Consider the following 19,836-nt stretch of genomic DNA (forward strand, 5'->3'; position numbering starts at 1 on the left):
TTGTTGTTATGTGCTGTTGAGTTCATTCCTACTCACAGAGACCCTATATGACAGAGTAGAACTGCCCCAGAGGGTTTCCTGGAGTATAATCTTTACTGGAGCAAATTACCATGTCTTTTCTCCCATGCAGCGGCTGGTGAGTTCAAACTGCTGATCTTTTGGCTAGTAGCCATGTGCTCTAACCATTGCTCCAGGAGGTTCCTTATCTGACACATAGTAAAACCAAAAAAAAAAAAAAACCCAAACCTGTTGCTGTCGAGTCAATTTAGACACAGCAAGTACTTCATAAATCAGAGCCTTAATGTTGGAAGTATCTGTTTTCACATTTATCTTCTATACTAGAGACTGTGAGAACAGAGATCCCATCCCCAATGGACAGTAAAGGACTTGGGCCACGGCCGGTACTCAGGAAATGTTTGGAGAAGTGAATCCTGGTCTCCAGTTGCTGCTTTTTTTTTCTTGCTTAACTTTCAAAAGAATAGCTGTTCTCTTGTATTCAGATTCTTGCTTTGCAAGACTTCGTGACACTCTCACCCTTACCCTACACACATCAGCTCCTAAGGGCCAAATGGAGTACTTAAACTGAAGGGATCTTAGAAGCTCATCATCCCTGTTTACTTTGATCTTTGAATGATGGGAGCTATCGTTTCAGTTCCTCCTCTGATATAGAAATATTGGAAAAAGTAGAGTAGGGTTTGGGAGAGAAATTGGACAAAAATTATCACAAGAATATCGACAGCTCCAGTCCAAACAATGGCCATAAAAGCCATCCGCAGGGTCTATAGGGTTTCTGCTGTGGGGTAACGGCAGGATATGGAGACCTAGAAAAGATGGGCTTTAAACATCTTTTTGAAGCCTTGGAGAGTTAATTTAATAGTGAATTATTAGGCTGAGATCTGAGACAAGACAAATCCAGAGTGGCAAAACTGGCATTTGGGAGCACATTTCACCTGGTGGCATTTGTTCATTCTGAAGAGGTAGCTGGGAGGCTGAGCTATAATTTTGACAGTCAAGACAGGCTAGGGAAAAAGAATTTGCAGCCCAGGGCTTGTTGAAGAGAAAGTGGCCTTGGTAAAGATATGCCAAACCCCATTCCTTCACACACTTTAAGTTTGGATTCTTAAGGGCTGCATAGTGGGCATAAGGGAAAACTGGAAATAGACCAAAATTTGCAGGGATTGAAGCTCAGCTTCACATCTCCTTAATCCCTGATTGAGATTACTAACATCCTTTGGTACCTGGCAGAAACCAAACTAAGTCATATCTGAAGGAAAATTACATTATCTTAGACCTTATATCATTTAAAAAAATTTTTTTTAAACAAAATATCTAGTACACAGAAAAAATAAGCAAGTACAGAGGAGAAAAGGCAACATGAACGAGAACTAGTACGAACATATCTGCAGAGGCCCCACAAACTGAAGTTATCAGGAAGAGAATTTAAGATAACTAGTAGTACTATTTCACATAGGTAAATGAAAAGATTTAGAATTCCAGCACAGAACTGGAAACTATGCACAAGGATTAGTAGACATGAAAAGGAACACTAATTTATATTAAGAACTCAATGGATAGATTTGGTAGCAAGTTAGGCAAACTGAAAAAAGAGTTAGTAACACAAAAATTAGCTCAAAATATGTAAAAAAAAAAAAAAGCATGAACAGATAAAAATGAAGAAAAATAAAGGAAAAAATATTCTGAAATAGAGGATAAAATGAGAAGGACTAACATGCAATTAAATGATGTCCTAGAAAGAGAGGAGGAGAAGGTAAGGCAGAAGCATTATTGCGAGAGACTGTCTGAGAATTTAAAAAATGACTCAAGATATAAAGCTACAGATTCAAGAAATCCTATGAAAACCAAACTAGGTAAATTAAAAAAAAAGAAAAAGTAAATTTCCACACCTACACCTATCATTGTAGAATTGATGAATACCAAACATAAGGCAGAAAAGATCTTAAAAGAAGCCAGAGGACAAAAAACTACTGAAAAAGGAGCAACATTTAGACTGACAGCAGCAGTATTTTCAAAAGAAACAATGGAAGCCAGGAGATAATGGAACCATATCTTCAAACGGCTGAATGATAACAGCCAAATTCTAAACTCAGGTAAAATATCTTTCTTTAAAACAAACACTAAGAGAATTGAACATCAGCACACCTACACTGTTTGTGCCCATTCCAAAGAAAGGTGACCCAACAGAATGCGGAAATTATTGTACAATATCATTAATATCACATGTAAGTAAAATTTTGCTGAAGATCATTCAAAAATGGTTGCAGCAGTACATCGACAGGGAACTGCCAGAAATTCAAGCTGGATTCAGAAGAGGACATGGAAAGAGGGACATCACTGCTGATATCTTGGCTGAAAGCTGAGATTACCAGAAAGATATTTACTTGTGTTTTATTGATATGCAAACCATTTGACTGTGTGGATCATAAAAAATTATGGATAACATTTCAAAGAATGGGAATTTCAGAACATTTAATTGTCCTCATGAGGAACCTGTACATAGACCAAGAGGCAGTTGTTTGAGCAGAACAAGGGGATACTGTGTGGTTTAAAATCAGGAAAGGTATGCATAAGGACTGTATCTTTTTGTTATAATTATTCAATCTGTATGCTGAGCAAATAATCCGAGAAGCTGAACTGTATGAAAAGGAATGTGGCCACAGAATTGGTGGAAGACTCATTAACAACTTGTGTTATGCAGATGACACAACCTTGCTTTCTGAAAGTGAAGAGGACTTGAAGCACTTACTGATGAAGATCAAAGACTACAGCCTTAGGATAGATTACTACTCAACATAAAGAGAATAAAACTCCTCACAACAGGGCCAATAAGCAACATCATGATAAACAGAAAAAATATTGAAGTTGCCAAGGACTTCCTTGTACTTAGACCCACAATCAATGTCCAGGGCAGCAGCAGTCAAGAAATCAAATAACATTGAGACTGGAGGGACCCTGGATGACATGGCTATGGACTCTATGTTAGCCCCAAACTAAAACTATTCCTGAAGCCACCTCTTCAGACAAAGATTAGACTGGACTATAAGACATAAAATAACACTCGTGAACAGTGTGCTTCTTAGTTTAAGTAGATACATGAGACTAAATGGGCAGCTCTTGTTCAGATGTGAGATGAGAAGGCAGAAAGGAAGAGAGCTGGTTGAATGGACACGGGAAATCTGGGGTGGAAAGGAGGAGTGCCCTGTCATATTATAGGGAGAGCAACTAGGGTCGCATAATGATATGTATATAAGTTTTTGTATGAGAAACTAAAACTGTAAACTTCCACTAAAAGTATAATAAAAAAAATAAAAGAGCAAAAAAAAAAAAAAGAGCAAAAAAAAAAAAGGAAAGAAAGAAATCAAACAATGTATTACATTTGGCAAATCTGCTACAAAAGACCTCTCTTAAGTGTTAAAAAGCAAAGACATCACTTTGAGGACTAAAGTGCACCTGACTCAAGGCACAGTATTTTCAATCACCTCATAAGCATGAGAAAGCTGGACAAAGAATAAGGAAGACCAAAGGAGAACTGATGCCTTTGAATTACGGTGCTGGCAAAGAATATTGACTATACCATGGACTGCCAGAAGAATGAACCAATCTGTCTTGGAACAAGGGCAGCCAGAACGCTCCTTAGAAGCGAGGATGGCGAGACTTCATCTCATGTATTTTGGACATGGTTTCAGGGGGTACCAGTTCCTCAGAAGGACATCATGCCTGGTAAAGTAGAAGGTCAGCAGAAAATGAGGAAGGCCCTCCACAAGATGGACTGACACCATGGCTGCAACAATAGGCTCAGACATAGTAACGATTCTGAGGGTGGTGCAGGGACCAGGCAGCATTTCATTCTGCTGTACATAAGGTTGCTATGAGTCCGATCTGTCTCCACAGCACCTAACAACAACAACAACACCTACACTAAATAAGATACTAAATAGTGTTCTTCAGGTGGAAGAAAAATGACCTGAGACAGAAGCTCAGGGAAGCCGGAAGGAATAAATAGTAATGAAAAGAACAAACGTGGGCAAATCTAAATATCAACTGTATAGATTAATTTTAACATGAGGTTTAAAACGTATGTAATTTTTGTGGAGTGTGTGTACATATCATCATGAAGGGAGTAAATTGAGCTCATACTCTCTGGAAAGAAGATAAAAGTAAGATATTTTGAAGTGAAAAAAGAAAAATGAGTAATACAAAATAAGTAAATAAATAAAAATGAATAAAAAACAAGAGACAAGATGGGAAAAGTGTCATAGAACACTAGGCAAAAAAGCACATATTAAATGGTAAACTGAAACTTAAATATATCAGTAAATACATCAAATATATAAAAAAAAAAAACTCTTATTAAAAGCAAAAACAAACAACACCAACAAGACAGCAACAAAAAAACAAATGCCAAAAAAGAAAATCAAACTGGGTTTTAAGAATACAAAAATTAAATTCTGTTTACAAATGACAGAGCTAAAATATAAGTATACAAAGAAGTTGAAAGTAAAATGATGTAAAAAGATACACCACATAAACACTAACAAAAAGAAGACTGAAAAAGTAGACTTGAAGGCAAAGAGCTTTACCAGCACTTCCTGAAATCAGCAGAGATGTTCTTTCTGTAGTATACTGGGTGTACTATTACATCCTCGTGGATTACCAAGCAGCCATTCCCAGGGCAACCTCAAAGGACAGGGTCTGGGCTCCTGCAGTACACTACTCAGGGCATCAGGAACTAGGGCAAGCCCTCCCCCGGCCCCCAGTGTAATGGAGGTGGGGCTGGAGGGAAATAAGTCCAGTTTCCTACTCTACAAATTGGGGGTCTTGGAGTGGATGATCCCAAGGTTTCCACAGGCTCAGAGGAGTGTCTATTGGCTACAGTCCTCCATCGATGAATCATACTCCACGGCCCTTAGAAAGTGTTTTCCACTCCCTGGAGGTCCGTCTGGGAAAAGAGGTTTGGGGCTTGGGGTGCTGAGGACTTGGGGTAGGGCAAAGCATGACAGAACACTGGGACATAAATCCGGGGTCAATGGGCAAGACCAGTTTTTGTGGGCGCCGTGGGCTTCTCCTCTGGGAGTGGGGCTGGAATCATTCTCCTGGCTTTGGTGAGGATACCTCCAGAGTGAACTGGGCATGACAGGGCCAGTGGAGGCAAAGGTGAGCAAAGTTTCCAAGGTCTCTCACACTGGTGGTGTAACCTGCAGGTTCTGCTCCTTTACGTGCCTTGAGACCGGGAGAGCCCTTGATGACACCCAAACAAATATGCTTTGTTTTTTGGTTTTCCTGCGTGGAGTGTCAGTGCTACTTTGGGCCACCAGGGTGGAGAGCAGCCTATTCTTCATTGGTGACCACTAAGCTTTACTGGTGCAAGAAGAACCAGGGAAGAGTCATCCAGAGGTCATTATGGTTTCCCACCTGTCTCAGACTTGCACTTCCCATTAGTAGCACCCATCTGATAATCTGAGATGGTCAGAGGAGAAAAAGGGGACTCTGAGATCGTCCCATTTATTCATTCAAAAACTATGCTCCAAACATCATATAACAGGAGCTATGTTAGGCTCTGGATGTAGAAAATGACTAAAAATGATTGAAGAGGTCTCAGCCCCACAGGCGCACATAGTCTGGGGTGGGGGTGGGGGATAGGAAAATCATGCAAAAAAATTCATGTGAAAGAAAACAGCAAGTGCTATACTGATAATAAAGCAGCATGCTGTGAGGGAGGCCTGGGAGGCCACTAGGTGGCTGCTGCTGGAGGCTGAGCTGATGCCCCAGGTCTGCACACCGCAAACCAGAAGAGGCTGGCTCCCTGAACTGTGAGGGATGGTGAGATCAGCAGAAACCCCAGAACTCTCAGGGCACCCCAGGCAGACGTCCAAAGGACGTGCTATGCTCCCAGTGCTTCTTTCTTGGTAGTATGAAGTCCCCCCATGTCTCTCTGCTCACTTCTCTCTTTTACATCTCAAAAGAGATTGACTTAAGACAAAATCTAATCTTGTAGATCTCATCAACATGACTGCCACTAACCCATCTCATTAACATCATGGTGAGAAAATTTACAACACAGAGGAAAATCACATCAGTTGACAAAATGGTGGACAATCACACAATACTGGGAATCATGGCCTAACCAAACTGATACACATAGTTTTTGCAGGACACAATTCAATCCATGACATTGCAAGAGTAAAATGTGCACAATCGTAAAGCCTTATATTTTTGTCACCTCTTTTTCTGCCTCCGGTGTCCCACATTCTTATCCTATCATTTGCGGGCAGTCCTTCAATGATCTTCACTTTCTTCAAGACAAAATCAAAACTCTTCAAGATGCTGTAATAGGCCTTCAGCATCTGCCCCATGCTTGCATAATATTTCATTGCTCACAACTACTTCTCACTCTCTGCTCTCTGGGGTTTTACATATTCTGCTTCCCCTTTATGGAATATATTCTGCTGCTGCCCTTTTACCTGAATCTCTCACTTTTCATGTTTTAGTTGAGATATAACTCGAAATGACATCTTGGGTCAGGGTTGCTGACAGTTCACAGGCTGCGCATCTCTGAAATAGTTCCTGGGTGAGAAACACTCAAGTTGTCCTTCCCTGTTATTGTTGTCCTTGCTTCTCCTCCCTATGCCTGTATCACAGTAATGCCCAGGATTTCAGCGTATTCTAATTTTCCTATGCAGGATGGATACAAATATGGTAAGACTAGGTCAATGTGTAAGCAAAGGAGAGTAAGAAACCAGATGAATTAGCCTTCCTCTAACCTCAAGATCTTGGACAGCAAGAGGCCTGCTGAGTCTGGTGAGGATCACGATCAGGAGTTTAAAATATGTTCATGCCTGCTATAACTCTACCGTTAAGAGTGGTAGTTTTGGGCCTGTTCTTTATATTCTCAGATTTCAATATTTTTATCTTTAAATAAAGGCATTGATCTTTTGTTCTCTATAGTCACACAGAGACCTGATATTGACTCACATTCTATCCAGGACTAGAAACACACAGGTAACACATATCAGGACTATATAGTAGTCATGCATTACTAGGCAGTTTTTTTTTTTTTTTTAGTCACAGTAGTAGGAAACCCTGGTGGCACTGTGGTTAAGAGCTATGGCTGCTAACAAAAAGGTCAGCGGTTCGGATCCACCAGGTGCTCCTTGGAAACCCCTATGGGGCAGTTCTACTCTGTCCTATAGGGTGGCTATGAGTCAGAATTGACTCAGTGGCAACAGGTTTGGTTTTTTTTGGCTTAGTCACTGTAGTGCAGTGGTTAAGAGCTCCAATGCTAACCAAAAGGTCAGTGGTTCAAATCCAACAGCCACTCCTTTGAAACCCTATGGGGGCACTTCTACTCTGTCCCATAGAGTCTCCATGAGTTAAAAGTGACTCAGTGACAATGAGTTTTTTTTTTAGTCATGATTCCAATATGACACCAGTAATAAGAAAATTGTTTATGTCTAATATGCTTGCTTCTGGAGAAGGGAAAAGTAACATGAATCAGATCAACTCAAGGTCTGTAGTCTGGCAAAGATGGGTTGCCTTAGAAATCTAGTAAGGTTGACTCGACTGAAGTGATTATATTTGAAAAGTGGCTAGCCCATATATTCCAGAACTTGAGGAATGTTGCAACACAGACAGCTCATTCTTTGTGGAGGAGTAGAGAGGGGAGAGCCAGAGGCATACCTTCTCTGAAAGTTGCAGGCCAAGGATAAAAAAAGTGTTTCAAGGTAGAGCCAATGAGCAATGTGAGGCTGGAGAATATGAAGTTATGAGGCACAGGGGAAATGAGGGTGTTAATGTCAAAGCAATTCAGACAATTAGCCATACTTGACTCAGATAGGTAACTAAATCTGACTGAGAAAATTGAAATTAATGGGTGTAAGGACAGAGGAAATGAGGGAGTGAGAAAGCAGAAAAGATTGTAACTCCTAGTCGGATAGTGAAATTTTATACTGAAATGTAATGGAGATGAAAATGAAAGACGGTGGATTTGAGAAAGTCCGGGAATCACACAGGGAGTTGAGTGGCTTGTCTTCATAGAAATAAAACCTCCACCATTGATGTCAGGAGCTGGGGTAAAGTGGCAGATTGATGGAGGTTGAAAAACCCTCAATAAATTATTTCTGTCCACACACAGCCTCAATAGGTCCTTCACGTGAGAAGGAGGGCTAAAGAGATGGTGTCACCTTTATTTGCAGCTTATACCATCTGGTCGTGAGTCTCTGACAAGCTGAAAGAATAAACCCTGGAAGTACTAATGGGCAACTCCAAATTTGTCTGCTTTGCTTTGAAGTGCATGGGGCGTGGAAGAATGGTTAGCCACCATTACTGAGGGCTAAGGTAAACAGCGCCCTCGGAAGACAGCCTTTTTTAGTCATAAGCTAAAGATCTGGGAGAGTAGTTTTCTTGGAAAGTTTGACAAGTTAGGATTATTTATTTATACAGGATAAGAGCTCCAAAAACTTGAGGATACAATATACTTAGTATATGGAAGATGTAGAATCTAAACCTAAGGCATCTGAACACAAAACATTTGCTTTTAACCAGTTTATAAATCCCAGGCAAATTACTTAGCCCTTCTGTGCCTTAGTTTTCTGATCTGAAAAGTGGGGATTATAAAAATCCATATCTCATAGATTTATTATGGTGATAAAGGAGGAGAAAAAATATGCAGGGAGGACTGAATAGCCAGAAGAGCCATAGTAGGGCAGCGAGAGGCAATAATGAGATGAGAACACGAGATAAGATAGGAGTCCTTAGAGGTGCTGGATAGGAATTTCATTCAATGACTGAAAATTAGAGGGGATAAGATTTGGTTTTAAATACTGATTGGGATCTGTCTTAGTTATCTACTGCTGCTATAACAGAAATACCACAAGAAGATGGCTTTAACAAAGAGAAATTTATTCTCTCACAGTCTCGTAGGCTACAAGTCCAAATTCAGGGTGTCAGCTACAGGGGAAGGCTTTTTCTCTCTGTTGGCTCGGGAGCAAGGTCCTTGTGATGCATCAGGTCTGGCAGTATCTCAGTACAAGAACCTCAGGTCCAAAGGACGTTCTGTGTTCCCAGTGCTGCATTCTTAGTGGTATGAGGTCCCCCTGTCTCTCTGCTCGCTTCTCCCTTTTATATCTCAAAGAGATTGGCTTAGGACACTATCTGATCTTATACATCTCATCATTATAACTGCCACTAATCCATCTCATTTCATCACAGTGATAGGATTTACAACACATACGGAAATCACATAAAATGGTGGACAATCACATAATACCGAGACTCATGGTCCAGCTAAATTGATAGGTATTTTGGGGGGACACAATTCAATCCATGACAGCATCAAACAACCCAACATTTTCCAAGTCAGTCTGACACCGAAATTGGCTGAGATTTCCAAGTGGTATGTAGCCACATCTCAGAGTGAAGATGAGGATCTGTATCTGAAGGGGATTCTCTCAGCTACTTGTACACTCACAGATCCTTGAGGCTCTTACAGAAACCTCCCATGAGTCGGAAAGCACAGAAAACTATAGACTGTCAATGGCCCAGTGAGGAGTGGATTTAGTGGGGTCCTAGAGATTGGATGGGTTGTGGCTTGATGAAGTTTATGGGTGGGACTTGGGATATGGGGAGTTCAGAATGGGATGAAGGATGTGATAAAACTTACAAAAGGGATGAAACTCACAGGCGGGTATCAAGGATGCAGTGAGGATAAGGAAAACTGAGGTTTAGGGAAAACTTGGTCAGGGATACACATGTAGTAAGTGGGAGAACTGGCATGCAGAATCAGAAAGTTGTGGGCCCATGTCCATGCGCTTAACCACTGTGGTATATATACCACTTCCCTCATAGGAAACAAAACAAAACAAAACAAAACACCATGAACTTATATTTGTCTGATCTCAAAGCCCAAATCCTGGCTCTACCACTTATAAGTTAGGTAGATTAGGGGAAAATGTCTTATTTGTCCTGAGAATTAGTATTCTCATTTATAGACGAAGGAATTAATCTTCAAAACTTCAGAGATGATTTATACAAGTCACTCAAATGGTATTTATCTCCATATTCTCCTATTCAGCATCTGACCTAGCAAGTTAAAAAATCTTTCTTTAGAATCTCACATAAACAATGGATTACTTCAGAGAGACAGCAATACTAAACTCATTAAGAAAGTTATAAACCAGAAATCCAATATTAAATTGTAAATAGAAATAGAATGGTTTTGGCCATTGGTATTATTGTGTTGACCTGACCAGCATATTCTCTTCACCTTTAATTGACTTACATGGGAAGCTAAATTGTAGTGACAGGATTGCTTGGACAAACTGGTACAATCATATAAAAAATTAAAATATTTATTGCCATCAAAAAAAAAAAAAAACAACCTATGGACAGAGTAGAACTGCCCCCTAGAGTTTCCAAGCAGTGCCTGGCAGATTTGAACCACTGACCCTTTGGTTATCAGCCATAGCACTTAACCACTACACCACCAGGGTTTCCGCCAATGCTATCCAGCTGGATGTTTTCCTCCGTGTTATAGACCCTGGTCTGCCATTGGTTATCATCTCATCTTTGGTCCAGGACGCCCTCTTCTGGACAGTGTTAGAATAAATAAAAAAAAAACCCACTGCGGTCTAGTTAATTTCGACTCACAGCGACCCTATAGGACAGAGCAGAACTGCCCCATAGAGTTTCCAAGGAGCGCCTGGTGGATTCGAACTGCCAACCTTTTCGTTAGCAGCTGTAGCACTTATCCACTACGGACACTGATAATGTTTGCTTCTACCTCTCCTTTCTTGTTTCTCTTCTGGCTAATTTAATACGTTTAAAAGTACTAACTTTCTCCATTAGAGAATACATTTCTTTAATGTTCTTATGCACCTCTTATATGTGTGCTTATCCATAAATTGGAAAAAATGAAGAAAAAGTTGTTCAGACAGTTGGTCCATAAAGTCAAATTATTGAGAGGAAAGGCCTTACTATAACCTTAAACAACATGATTGGATTCAACAAGTGCATTGGTTTCTTGAATACTCATAAATTATTAATATTATGAAAAACAACCAGGTACAAAAAGAGACATATCTCACCTCTTTAAGTTTATCAAAGGCAGAAACCATCAACTGGAGGCAGTGAATACTAAACGGAGTTTCAAAAGCTAGGTATGGATCTGTGTGGAAAGACCTTCCTCCTTTTTTCTACTTGGCTGAGGGTATGGCACGTGCACAGGCATGGAAGCAAGAAAGAGTCCTGTTTATTTTGGCAACTACCAGCAATTTTACACAGAACGTAAACTTTAAGTTGGAGAGCAGGTAGAAAACTTCTGGAAGTTTCCATGTTCTCCTGAGATTCCAAAGAAGTAGGTTCAGCAGAAAGGAGTACATGATAAACGGAGATTCTTTTTATATCTGTTCTACTACATTAAGCCCTGTTCTGACCATATTGGTCCCTGGTCTAAAGGAATGGTTCAGGATATGTTTTCCAGGCTTAGGATAGAGCTAATCCTGATAAGCACAGAAATAATGCTGGAATGCTGTTGATAATGATGCTACTTGCTAAACACCTGATGTGTTTCAGTCTTACTACTAGCCCCTTTACATACAGTATCTCAGTTAAACAACAACTCTCCAAAGGGATAGGTATTATCATTCCTGTTTTACATTTGAAGAAACAATTCTAATAGAGATGAAATAACTTGCTCAAGACCATGCAGTGAGATGTAATTAAACTGGCTTTCAAACTCAAGCCTTTGGAGCTCCAAAAACCATGTCTTACTACATGTCCTGAAGTTGATGTCCCACTGACCCATGAACATCCCATTAAGATACACTGAGAGATAAAATACATCTCCTCAGTTTTGCCTTCTCTCCTTCTTGAGGAATGAGATGTTAGGTTGTGAAGAAACTAGAGTCGAGAAAGATGTAAAGGATATGCAGTGTTCTATTCACAAGTCCATGAGTCCTTCCCATACAATGTAAACCAGAGTATCTAATTTTTAAGGAATAATCATTGGTTGTCTTAAAGTTAATTCAGGACTCTTGACCATCATCTCTAAATGGTGTAAAGAGACCAAACTTTGTTAGAGATTTACAACCAGGCTGAGCTCTAGTCCTTTGTGTCTGATGCCCAGGGGGTTCTTCATTCCTTTCTTAGGAAGGTCTTTCTGATTTCTATTTGGTGCCCTCAAAATAGATATGAACCTCTGGGAGGCCAGTGATAAGAAAAAAGCACAGGGTCCAGACCCTAGGGATTATGACTAAATTAAAAGGTCTGTACTTCCCCTCAGTCTCCTCTGGACTAACCCTGACATGCCAGAAATAGTTATGCTCACTGTTGGATTCTCTGCCCATCCTTCTGGCACAAAGGCTGCTATTTTCTTTCTCTATTGAGGGATTTTTTTTTAATTGAGGGAATTAGGGAGGTGGAGAGTCCAGATGAACTCTCTAGACTCCTGAGCAGAATGCTTATAAGTGCTTGGCCTTAGAGGCATTTTCGTAACCCCAGGCTCTTTCTCCATGACATTATCCAGCCCAGGTAAGGACATCTTCTAAAGGGGAATCTATAAAAGGAGCAGTGGTCATCAGAAAGAATCCCCAGCCTATTAGGATGAACAGACCTGGGACTCTGGGGGAGCTCACTTTAGATCTTGCTCCTATGTAAATCTAATACAATCTTAGAAGGAATTCTCTTAGAAGTTAGAAAGGATGGAGTCCCCATAGATCTACAAGCAAGGAAGCTGAAGAGGCCTCTAGTTAACCGACGCCTAAAAAGGGCGTCTAAAACACCTCCAAAACAAAACAAAACAAAAAAAACCCGTTACTGTCAAGTCGATTCTGACTCATAGCGACCGTATAGGACAGAGTAGAACTGCCCCATAGGGTTTCCAAGGAGCACCTCGTGGATTCAAGCTGCTGGCCTTTTGGTTAGCAGCCATAGCTCTTAACCACTATGCCACCAGGGTTTCCAAAACACCTCCAGGTTCTTCAAATAGGCACGATATTTTTAACTCATCCAACAAAGCAGGCACTGTGCTAACACAGAACTTAGAGTAGAGAACAAGACAGTATGAATCCTACCCTCATGGAACTTATATTCTCCCTGGGGAAACATATATTAAGCAGGCAATTCAGACCATGATACATGTGCAGAGTAAGGGAGGGTACTGAACACAGATGAATGGTCAAGGCAGACTTTTCTTGGACGAGCCAGATGTGGAAGACAGGAAGATGGTGTCTTCTGGAACAGGGCTCATTCTTAGAGACAAAAGAACATGGTGCAGTTGGGAAATGGAAAAATAGACTCTTTGGAAGGTAGTGAGCAGGGTGAGAGATGGCAAAAGCTGTGGGAAGTCATGGCATATGTTTTTGAAAAGAGAGCTAAGGTGGGAGTTGTTTTGCAGTGAGTCTTTACACCCTTCCACTGCTGCCAAATAGGAGCTGAAGCAGCCTCCTTCAATTATTTTTAAGGAGTTGCTTCTGACTAGGGAGTTGTACATCAAGGAGATATTTTCACAGTGTTAGGATCTGAGGGTAGGAATGGGGCTCAGTTCCATCCACCTACATCTAGCAGCTGAAGTGCATCTCTTCAGTCCTGGGAGTCCTTTCCAGTTTTGTGACATTTTCCTGGAGATGGATGGGAAGAGGAAGAGATGAGATGGAAATGAAACATCCATCAGGAAAACAGCTCTGTCTATTGGCAGATACAGGGAAAGAAAGCAAGGGAGAGGAAATCAAAATTAAATCTATCCTCTCTGGGGTTCCAGGCCAGTTGAGAGGACAGGGAAAATTGGCTTGGATCTAACAAAGGCTGTGATGGATCAGAGGACTGCTGGCCTATCAGAGAAATCACTTTCTCTGATGCCCATAATTAAGTAGGTATACATTTAGCCTCATCTGTACATTTGGGTCTTGCGAATTCTTCCTACAATGTGACCTCTCTGCCCAAACCTAGAAAAAGACCACTGGGTCTCAAATGGCTTCAGAAGGGAAGATAGTGAGGAAACTATTTCAGTCGTTTAGCAGATGAAGAGGATAACTGATCATGGAGAATCATGGGAACAGAAGAAATATCCACTTGGCAAGTCCTGCTGATCTTTGCATTGAAGGACTCTTTCCTTTTTGGAATAAAGCAAAATTATTATTCTCCATATGATTACTTCATTACATTTTGATTAGTATAACATTTTCCTCAAATTATGAGAGCCATTTGATTACAGGCAGGGGTGAGGTAGACAAGTTTCCTGTAATTGGAAATCCATAATCAGGGAAAAGACCATCTTGCCCTTGATTGTCATGCCACTATAGCTCTTTGACTTTAAAATTAGTTCTGTGAAGTTATCACCTTTTAGATTATGTGTACCTCAAAGAATGTGGGCTGAGCAAGCAGTTAGCTTGGCAAAAAGCAATATTGGGTAAAGACGTATACTGCTGGAGGCCTGTCTGATACACACATGAAAGGACAAATGGCACAGTCAAGGGGGCAATTGGAGAGGCTTTAACGGAAGGACTATCTACAGAGGCATGGGCAGAGTTAAGGAAACCATCAAAGGATGATGAAGCACCTGGGATGAACATGAGCGAGTAGCCACTACCTATCTCAGGCAAGGGAAGGTGTAGTTACTGCAACACAGGAGGGGTTACTCTTCAGGAGCAGCAGACTTTTGTAGAAAATGGCAGGAATAGAACTGGGGACTAAATGCCTGATATCTCTTTTCTACCTCTGTCATCTCCTGCTGTGCTTCATATTAGTTGAACTCAGCTGGAAACTAGAGAAAAAGGGGAATCTGGATGATGTAGCCTGTAAAAGTCAGCTTTCGGGGCACAGAGCAAGGACCTAGAAGGGCAAATGGAGAGTAACCAGCACAGAGGATAAGGAAGCCAAGTCAGGCTTCCACCAGCTAAGCCTCCCACCCCACCTCGCCTGGTCTTTTCAATTACAGGCTGGATCTTGTGCAGTCCTTTCTTTCCCAGGCCCAATGATTCAGCCTTTTTATCTTCCCTTTTTACATCTACCACCAAAGGTCTTTCTATAACCATTTGTAGTAGTCAGTGAGAAACTTAAGATGGAAAGGGAGCCCAGCTCCTGGAGAGAAATTCTGTGGGATAAAGTCACTACATCAGGCTTACATGGGTAGTCATTCTCCCAGCACCATGGCACCCTACAGAAAGAGATCTTCCACAGTCCTTTGAGGTTTACGGAATGTATTTTTGGTTTTACACATTAGCCTCAACAACTGAATAATGAGAGCTAACACTTAGTGTTACCTTGTATCAGGTATTACATTCTCATTTAATCCCACGACCAAAAAAAAAAAAAAAAAATTAGTTGTAGTCTAGAGCAGTTACGTTTTTTGTGAAGTAAGGTTAGTTGTATTTGGCTAATGGGATAAAGCAATTTGCCTAACCTCCCCTCCCCCATTGCCAGAATCTGAAACTAGACCTAGAGAATTCCAGAGCCCAAACTAATGACTACTCTGTTATACTCAACCTAATTAGGTTTAAAATGTCGAAGAGAAAAAAGCTACTTATGTACTCCTGCCCTCATTTACATTCCCACAATATACTTAGGAGCATATGCTGGTGTGATCTTTGAGATGCCGAAAAAACAAAGAAAATCCTGTTTGTGTCTTTTCTCTAATATGCATCCCCTTTTTTTTTTTTCTAGCTGGTTGCTCTGGACCCTGAGTAAGCAAGGTCATTTCTTCTTTGACCAAATATGTATCTCCTAGGCTTCATGCCACTCTGCACTGAATGTCTCTCCTTTCCTGCTGGGGGTGGGCCTCTCCACTTCTAGAATCTTACCTTCATACTGAACCTCCATGAAGAGAGAAGATCCTTGTGAGATACTGCTTTTGGGTAACAGACATGCATAAACTGAGCTCCAGGCATCAGCTTTAGCCTTTCAGAAATCACCTTGATGTTGGCTGGTGAAGTCCTATCTTCACCAACGCACATCTCTACCTTGAGATTTTTGTCTGCAGTTTAGACATTATTTCAGCTCATCCAATAGCTAATACTGGCCCTAAGCTTAAGCTTTGACTTGCCATAGAGTCTACATAGCATCCAAGAGTCCTTTTGACCCTGTTATCTCTCAGATTCAATGTGTCCCCTTTTCTCTCCAGGAGCCCACACTCTGAAACCTTCCAATGCAATGGTGAGAGCCACCTCATAGCCTACCTGTGGAGGTAAATAACCAAATAGGTATCTGTCTGCCTTAGGTTAATTCACTCATTGGTGCAAGAATGTTATTCCTCGAGGGCCATACTACAAAAAGATACTTATCCATTTATTCAATCAAATATTTATTTTGGCTTGTGCTTGGAAAATTTTGTGGACATTTCAGAAATCTTAGTTGCATAGTAGTTAAGTCCTATGGCTACTAACCAAAGGTTCAGCAGTTCGAATCCACCAGGCGCTCCTTGGAAGCTCTATGGGGCAGTTCTACTCTGTTCTATAGGGTTACTATGAGTGGGAATTGACTCAATGGCAACGGGTTCGGTTTTCTGTTTTTTTTATAACGTAGTAATAACATGATATTTACACTATGCTATTATTTTTGCAATTACTACCAAGAAAGAAAGGTTCTTTGCATAATATCTTAACTATCCAATAATCCTATTCTTTATTATAGGACCTAACAGTAAAATATGCTTCTTTTTTATTTCTAGAGAAAAAAAAGTTCTGCTGCATTTTTGGGCATAAGTGAGAACATTCATTTGTAAATGCCCATGCTCACTTTTCATAATATCTGTTGGGCACCCAGCTCCTTCCAGCTCACTGGCATCCCAGGGCTGGAGTCTCAGCATATTGGGCTCTCCATTCCCTTTGGCTCCAGGTACCTAGTAGCCGTAGTGCGGAATGTGACCATCCTGGCAGTGGTAAGGGTGGAGCACAGCTTGCATCAGCCCATGTACTTTTTCCTGTGCATGTTGGCTGTCATTGACTTGGCCTGTCCACTTCTACTATGCCTAAATTACTGGGAATCTTCTGGTTTGATGCTGGTGACATTGGTCTGGATGCCTGCTTGGCCCAAATGTTCCTCATCCACTGCTTTGCCACTGTCGAGTCAGGCATCTTCCTTGCCATGGCTTTTGATCGCTATGTGGCCATCTGCGACCCCTTACATCATACCACAGTGCTTACCCATGCGGTGGTGGGTCGTCTGGGACTGGCTGCCCTCCTTCGTGGGGTACTCTACATTGGACCCTTGCCTCTGATGATCCGTCTGCAGCTGCCCATTTACAAGTCCCGGATAATCTCCCACTCCTACTGTGAACATATGGCTGTAGTTACTTTGGCGTGTGGTGACAGCAGGGTCAACAATGTCTATGGGCTGAGCATTGGTTTTCTGGTGCTAATCCTGGACTCAGCAGCCATTGCTGCCTCCTGTGTAATGATTTTCAGGGCTGTGATGGGGCTAGCCACCCGAGGCCAGGCTTAAAACCCTGGGGACATGCGGTTCTCACATCTGTGCCATCCTGATCTTCTATGTTCCCATTGCTGTTTCTTCTCTCATTCACCGGTTTGGTCACCATGTGTATCCTCCAATCCACACCCTGCTGGCCAACTTCTATCTTCTCATTCCTCCAATCCTCAATCCTATTGTCTATGCTGTCCGTACCAAGCAGATCCGAGAGAGCCTTCTCCAAATCCTGAAGAGAGAGATGAGGAACAGATGACTGCTGTTTCCTTCTTCCTATCCAAAAATGCTCATGGAGAAGAAGGCTGTTACATCTTTATTGAAAAAGAAGCCTGCTTCTCCATTTGGGAAATTCTCAAGCAGTCTGAGATGTTAGGCCCTTTGGTCTCAAATTTTTTGTAGTTCCAAAGGAATGGTAAGAAAGAGTGTATAATTCTCATTTCTATGAATGGAAGATTATATCTAATCTTTTTATGATTAAAGGATATTTGAGCCACAAGGGAGGTAAATCAACAAAAATGATAGCAACATCAATAACACAAATAACAGCTAATGTTTGATATAAAATCCCTGGTGGCACAGTGGCTAAGTGCTTGGCTGTTAAGCAAATAGGTCAGAGGTTCAAACCCACCAGCCACAGCAGGGGAGAAAGATTTACAGCCTTGGAAACCCTATGGGGCAGTTCTACTCTGTCCTACAGGGTCGCCATCAGTTGGAATTGAATTGACGGTAATGGGTTTGGATTTTTGGTTTGATACAAATATGTATATATACATAATTGCATACTTCTTATGAACATCCTGACATCTTGTGAGGTAGGTATTATTGTGCATATTTTATACATCAGGAAATAGAACAGTCTTGCTTTATAAGCTGCATAAAAAGTTGTTTATGCTGCCTAGCTTGAACGCTTTGGTTGAAGTTTATTAGTATTTAACCTAATAATGTATTACACTTTCTACTTACAGTCTGTTTTCTGTGCATATTTTAATAAGCAAATCCTAAAAACTGATCATTTCATGGAAGTGGCCTTGGCTAAGAAACTTACAAGTTAAGCTTTTAGCTACTGAAATGTGGCTAAAACTGCTTGTACTAATAATTCTAGAAAAATATTGAGCTGTATGCGTAGCAAGGTATGATGATGCCAATCATGAAAATAGAAAGTGGCCTAGGAAAAAATATCAGCTCAATGAAGGGAAATGAGACAAGATGACTATATCTCAACATTGCCCTTGTTGTGTTTTCCTGCAGGCCTGCTCCCACCAAGCGGCCTGAAGGATGTGAGGGCTCCGTGGAAAGGAAAACCTTCCCCTTCCCATAGAAATCCCCCCTGAACCCTGATCCATCTGTAGGACCCTTGTTCATGATGTACTGTGTTCCTAAAATGGATCAGCTCAAAATAAGTTAAATTTCCAAATTCTAGAATTTATAGAAACTAACATTGACTTTACTATCCAGATTAATTATTTGCTCAATACCTAGAAAATGGTTAATTGACATAAAGCACTTAAGGTTGATTGAAAGCTACTGATGTAACTCTCACAATCACGCCTTAAGTTAGTAATGATAGTAATCCCACTTTGCAGGTGAGGAAACTGAGATTTCTAGAAGTGGTAAGAAACAGTCCAAGGTCATTCAGCTTATAAGAGATAAAGCCAGGAGGCAGGAATTAAGCCCAATTTTGTTTGTTTTTTGTCTGTTTTTAACCCTGAGGCTCCTAACCTCTCTGATCTTCTTTTTCCTTGGCTGTGAAAGAGGGCTTCCTACTTTGAGTGAACAGGAAAGAGCTCTGTAGCACGTCCAGGCTGTGGTGCAAGCAGCCCTGCTACTTAGGCCTTAGGATCTAGTGGAATGAGGTACTGGAGGTGTCCATGATCAGGAAACGATGGACCTTATGGAAGAGCCCCAGTGGAAGAATCACTATGTAAGCCCCTGGTATTTTGGAACAAGGCTATGTTATCTATAGCAGAAAACTGACAACTTTTGAGAAATAGCTCCTGGTGTTTTATCAGGCCCTAATAGAGACAAAAAAGAGCCCTGGTGGCACAGTGGTTAAGCACTCAGCTGCTAACTGAAAGGTTGGCGATTGGAACCTACCAGCCACTCCACAGGATAAAGATGTGGCAGTCTGCTTCTGTAAAGATTACAGCCTTGGAAACCCTATGGGGCAGGTCTACTCTGTCCTATAGGGTCGCTTTGACTCGACGGCACTGGCTTCGTTTTGGTTAAGTTGAAATTGACTTGACAGCAATGGGTACTAGAAACAGAACATTTGGTCATGGGGAACGAAGTGATCATGCATCCTGCCCAGTATGAGTTGGGTTCTGCCAGACCCACCAAATCATAAAATTAGGCCTAGCATCTGTCATTGTAATACGGAAATTGTTCATCTAGGATCAAATATAGTAG

The 19,836-nt window shown here is 41.2% G+C and overlaps 1 protein-coding gene across 1 annotated transcript; it reads left to right on the forward strand.

Moving 5' to 3' along the window:
- The first annotated feature begins 16,735 nt into the window (after positions 1-16,735).
- LOC126079118 (olfactory receptor 52M1-like) lies at positions 16,736-17,686 on the forward strand. Its single transcript, XM_049890049.1, is given in 3 exon segments — positions 16,736-16,952; positions 16,955-17,429; positions 17,431-17,686. Coding segments are annotated over 3 exon segments (948 nt in total).
- Positions 17,687-19,836: the final 2,150 nt, after the last annotated feature.

Source organism: Elephas maximus, chromosome 7 (genome assembly GCF_024166365.1).
Source record: "Elephas maximus indicus isolate mEleMax1 chromosome 7, mEleMax1 primary haplotype, whole genome shotgun sequence".
Taxonomy (NCBI): Eukaryota; Metazoa; Chordata; class Mammalia; order Proboscidea; family Elephantidae; genus Elephas; species Elephas maximus.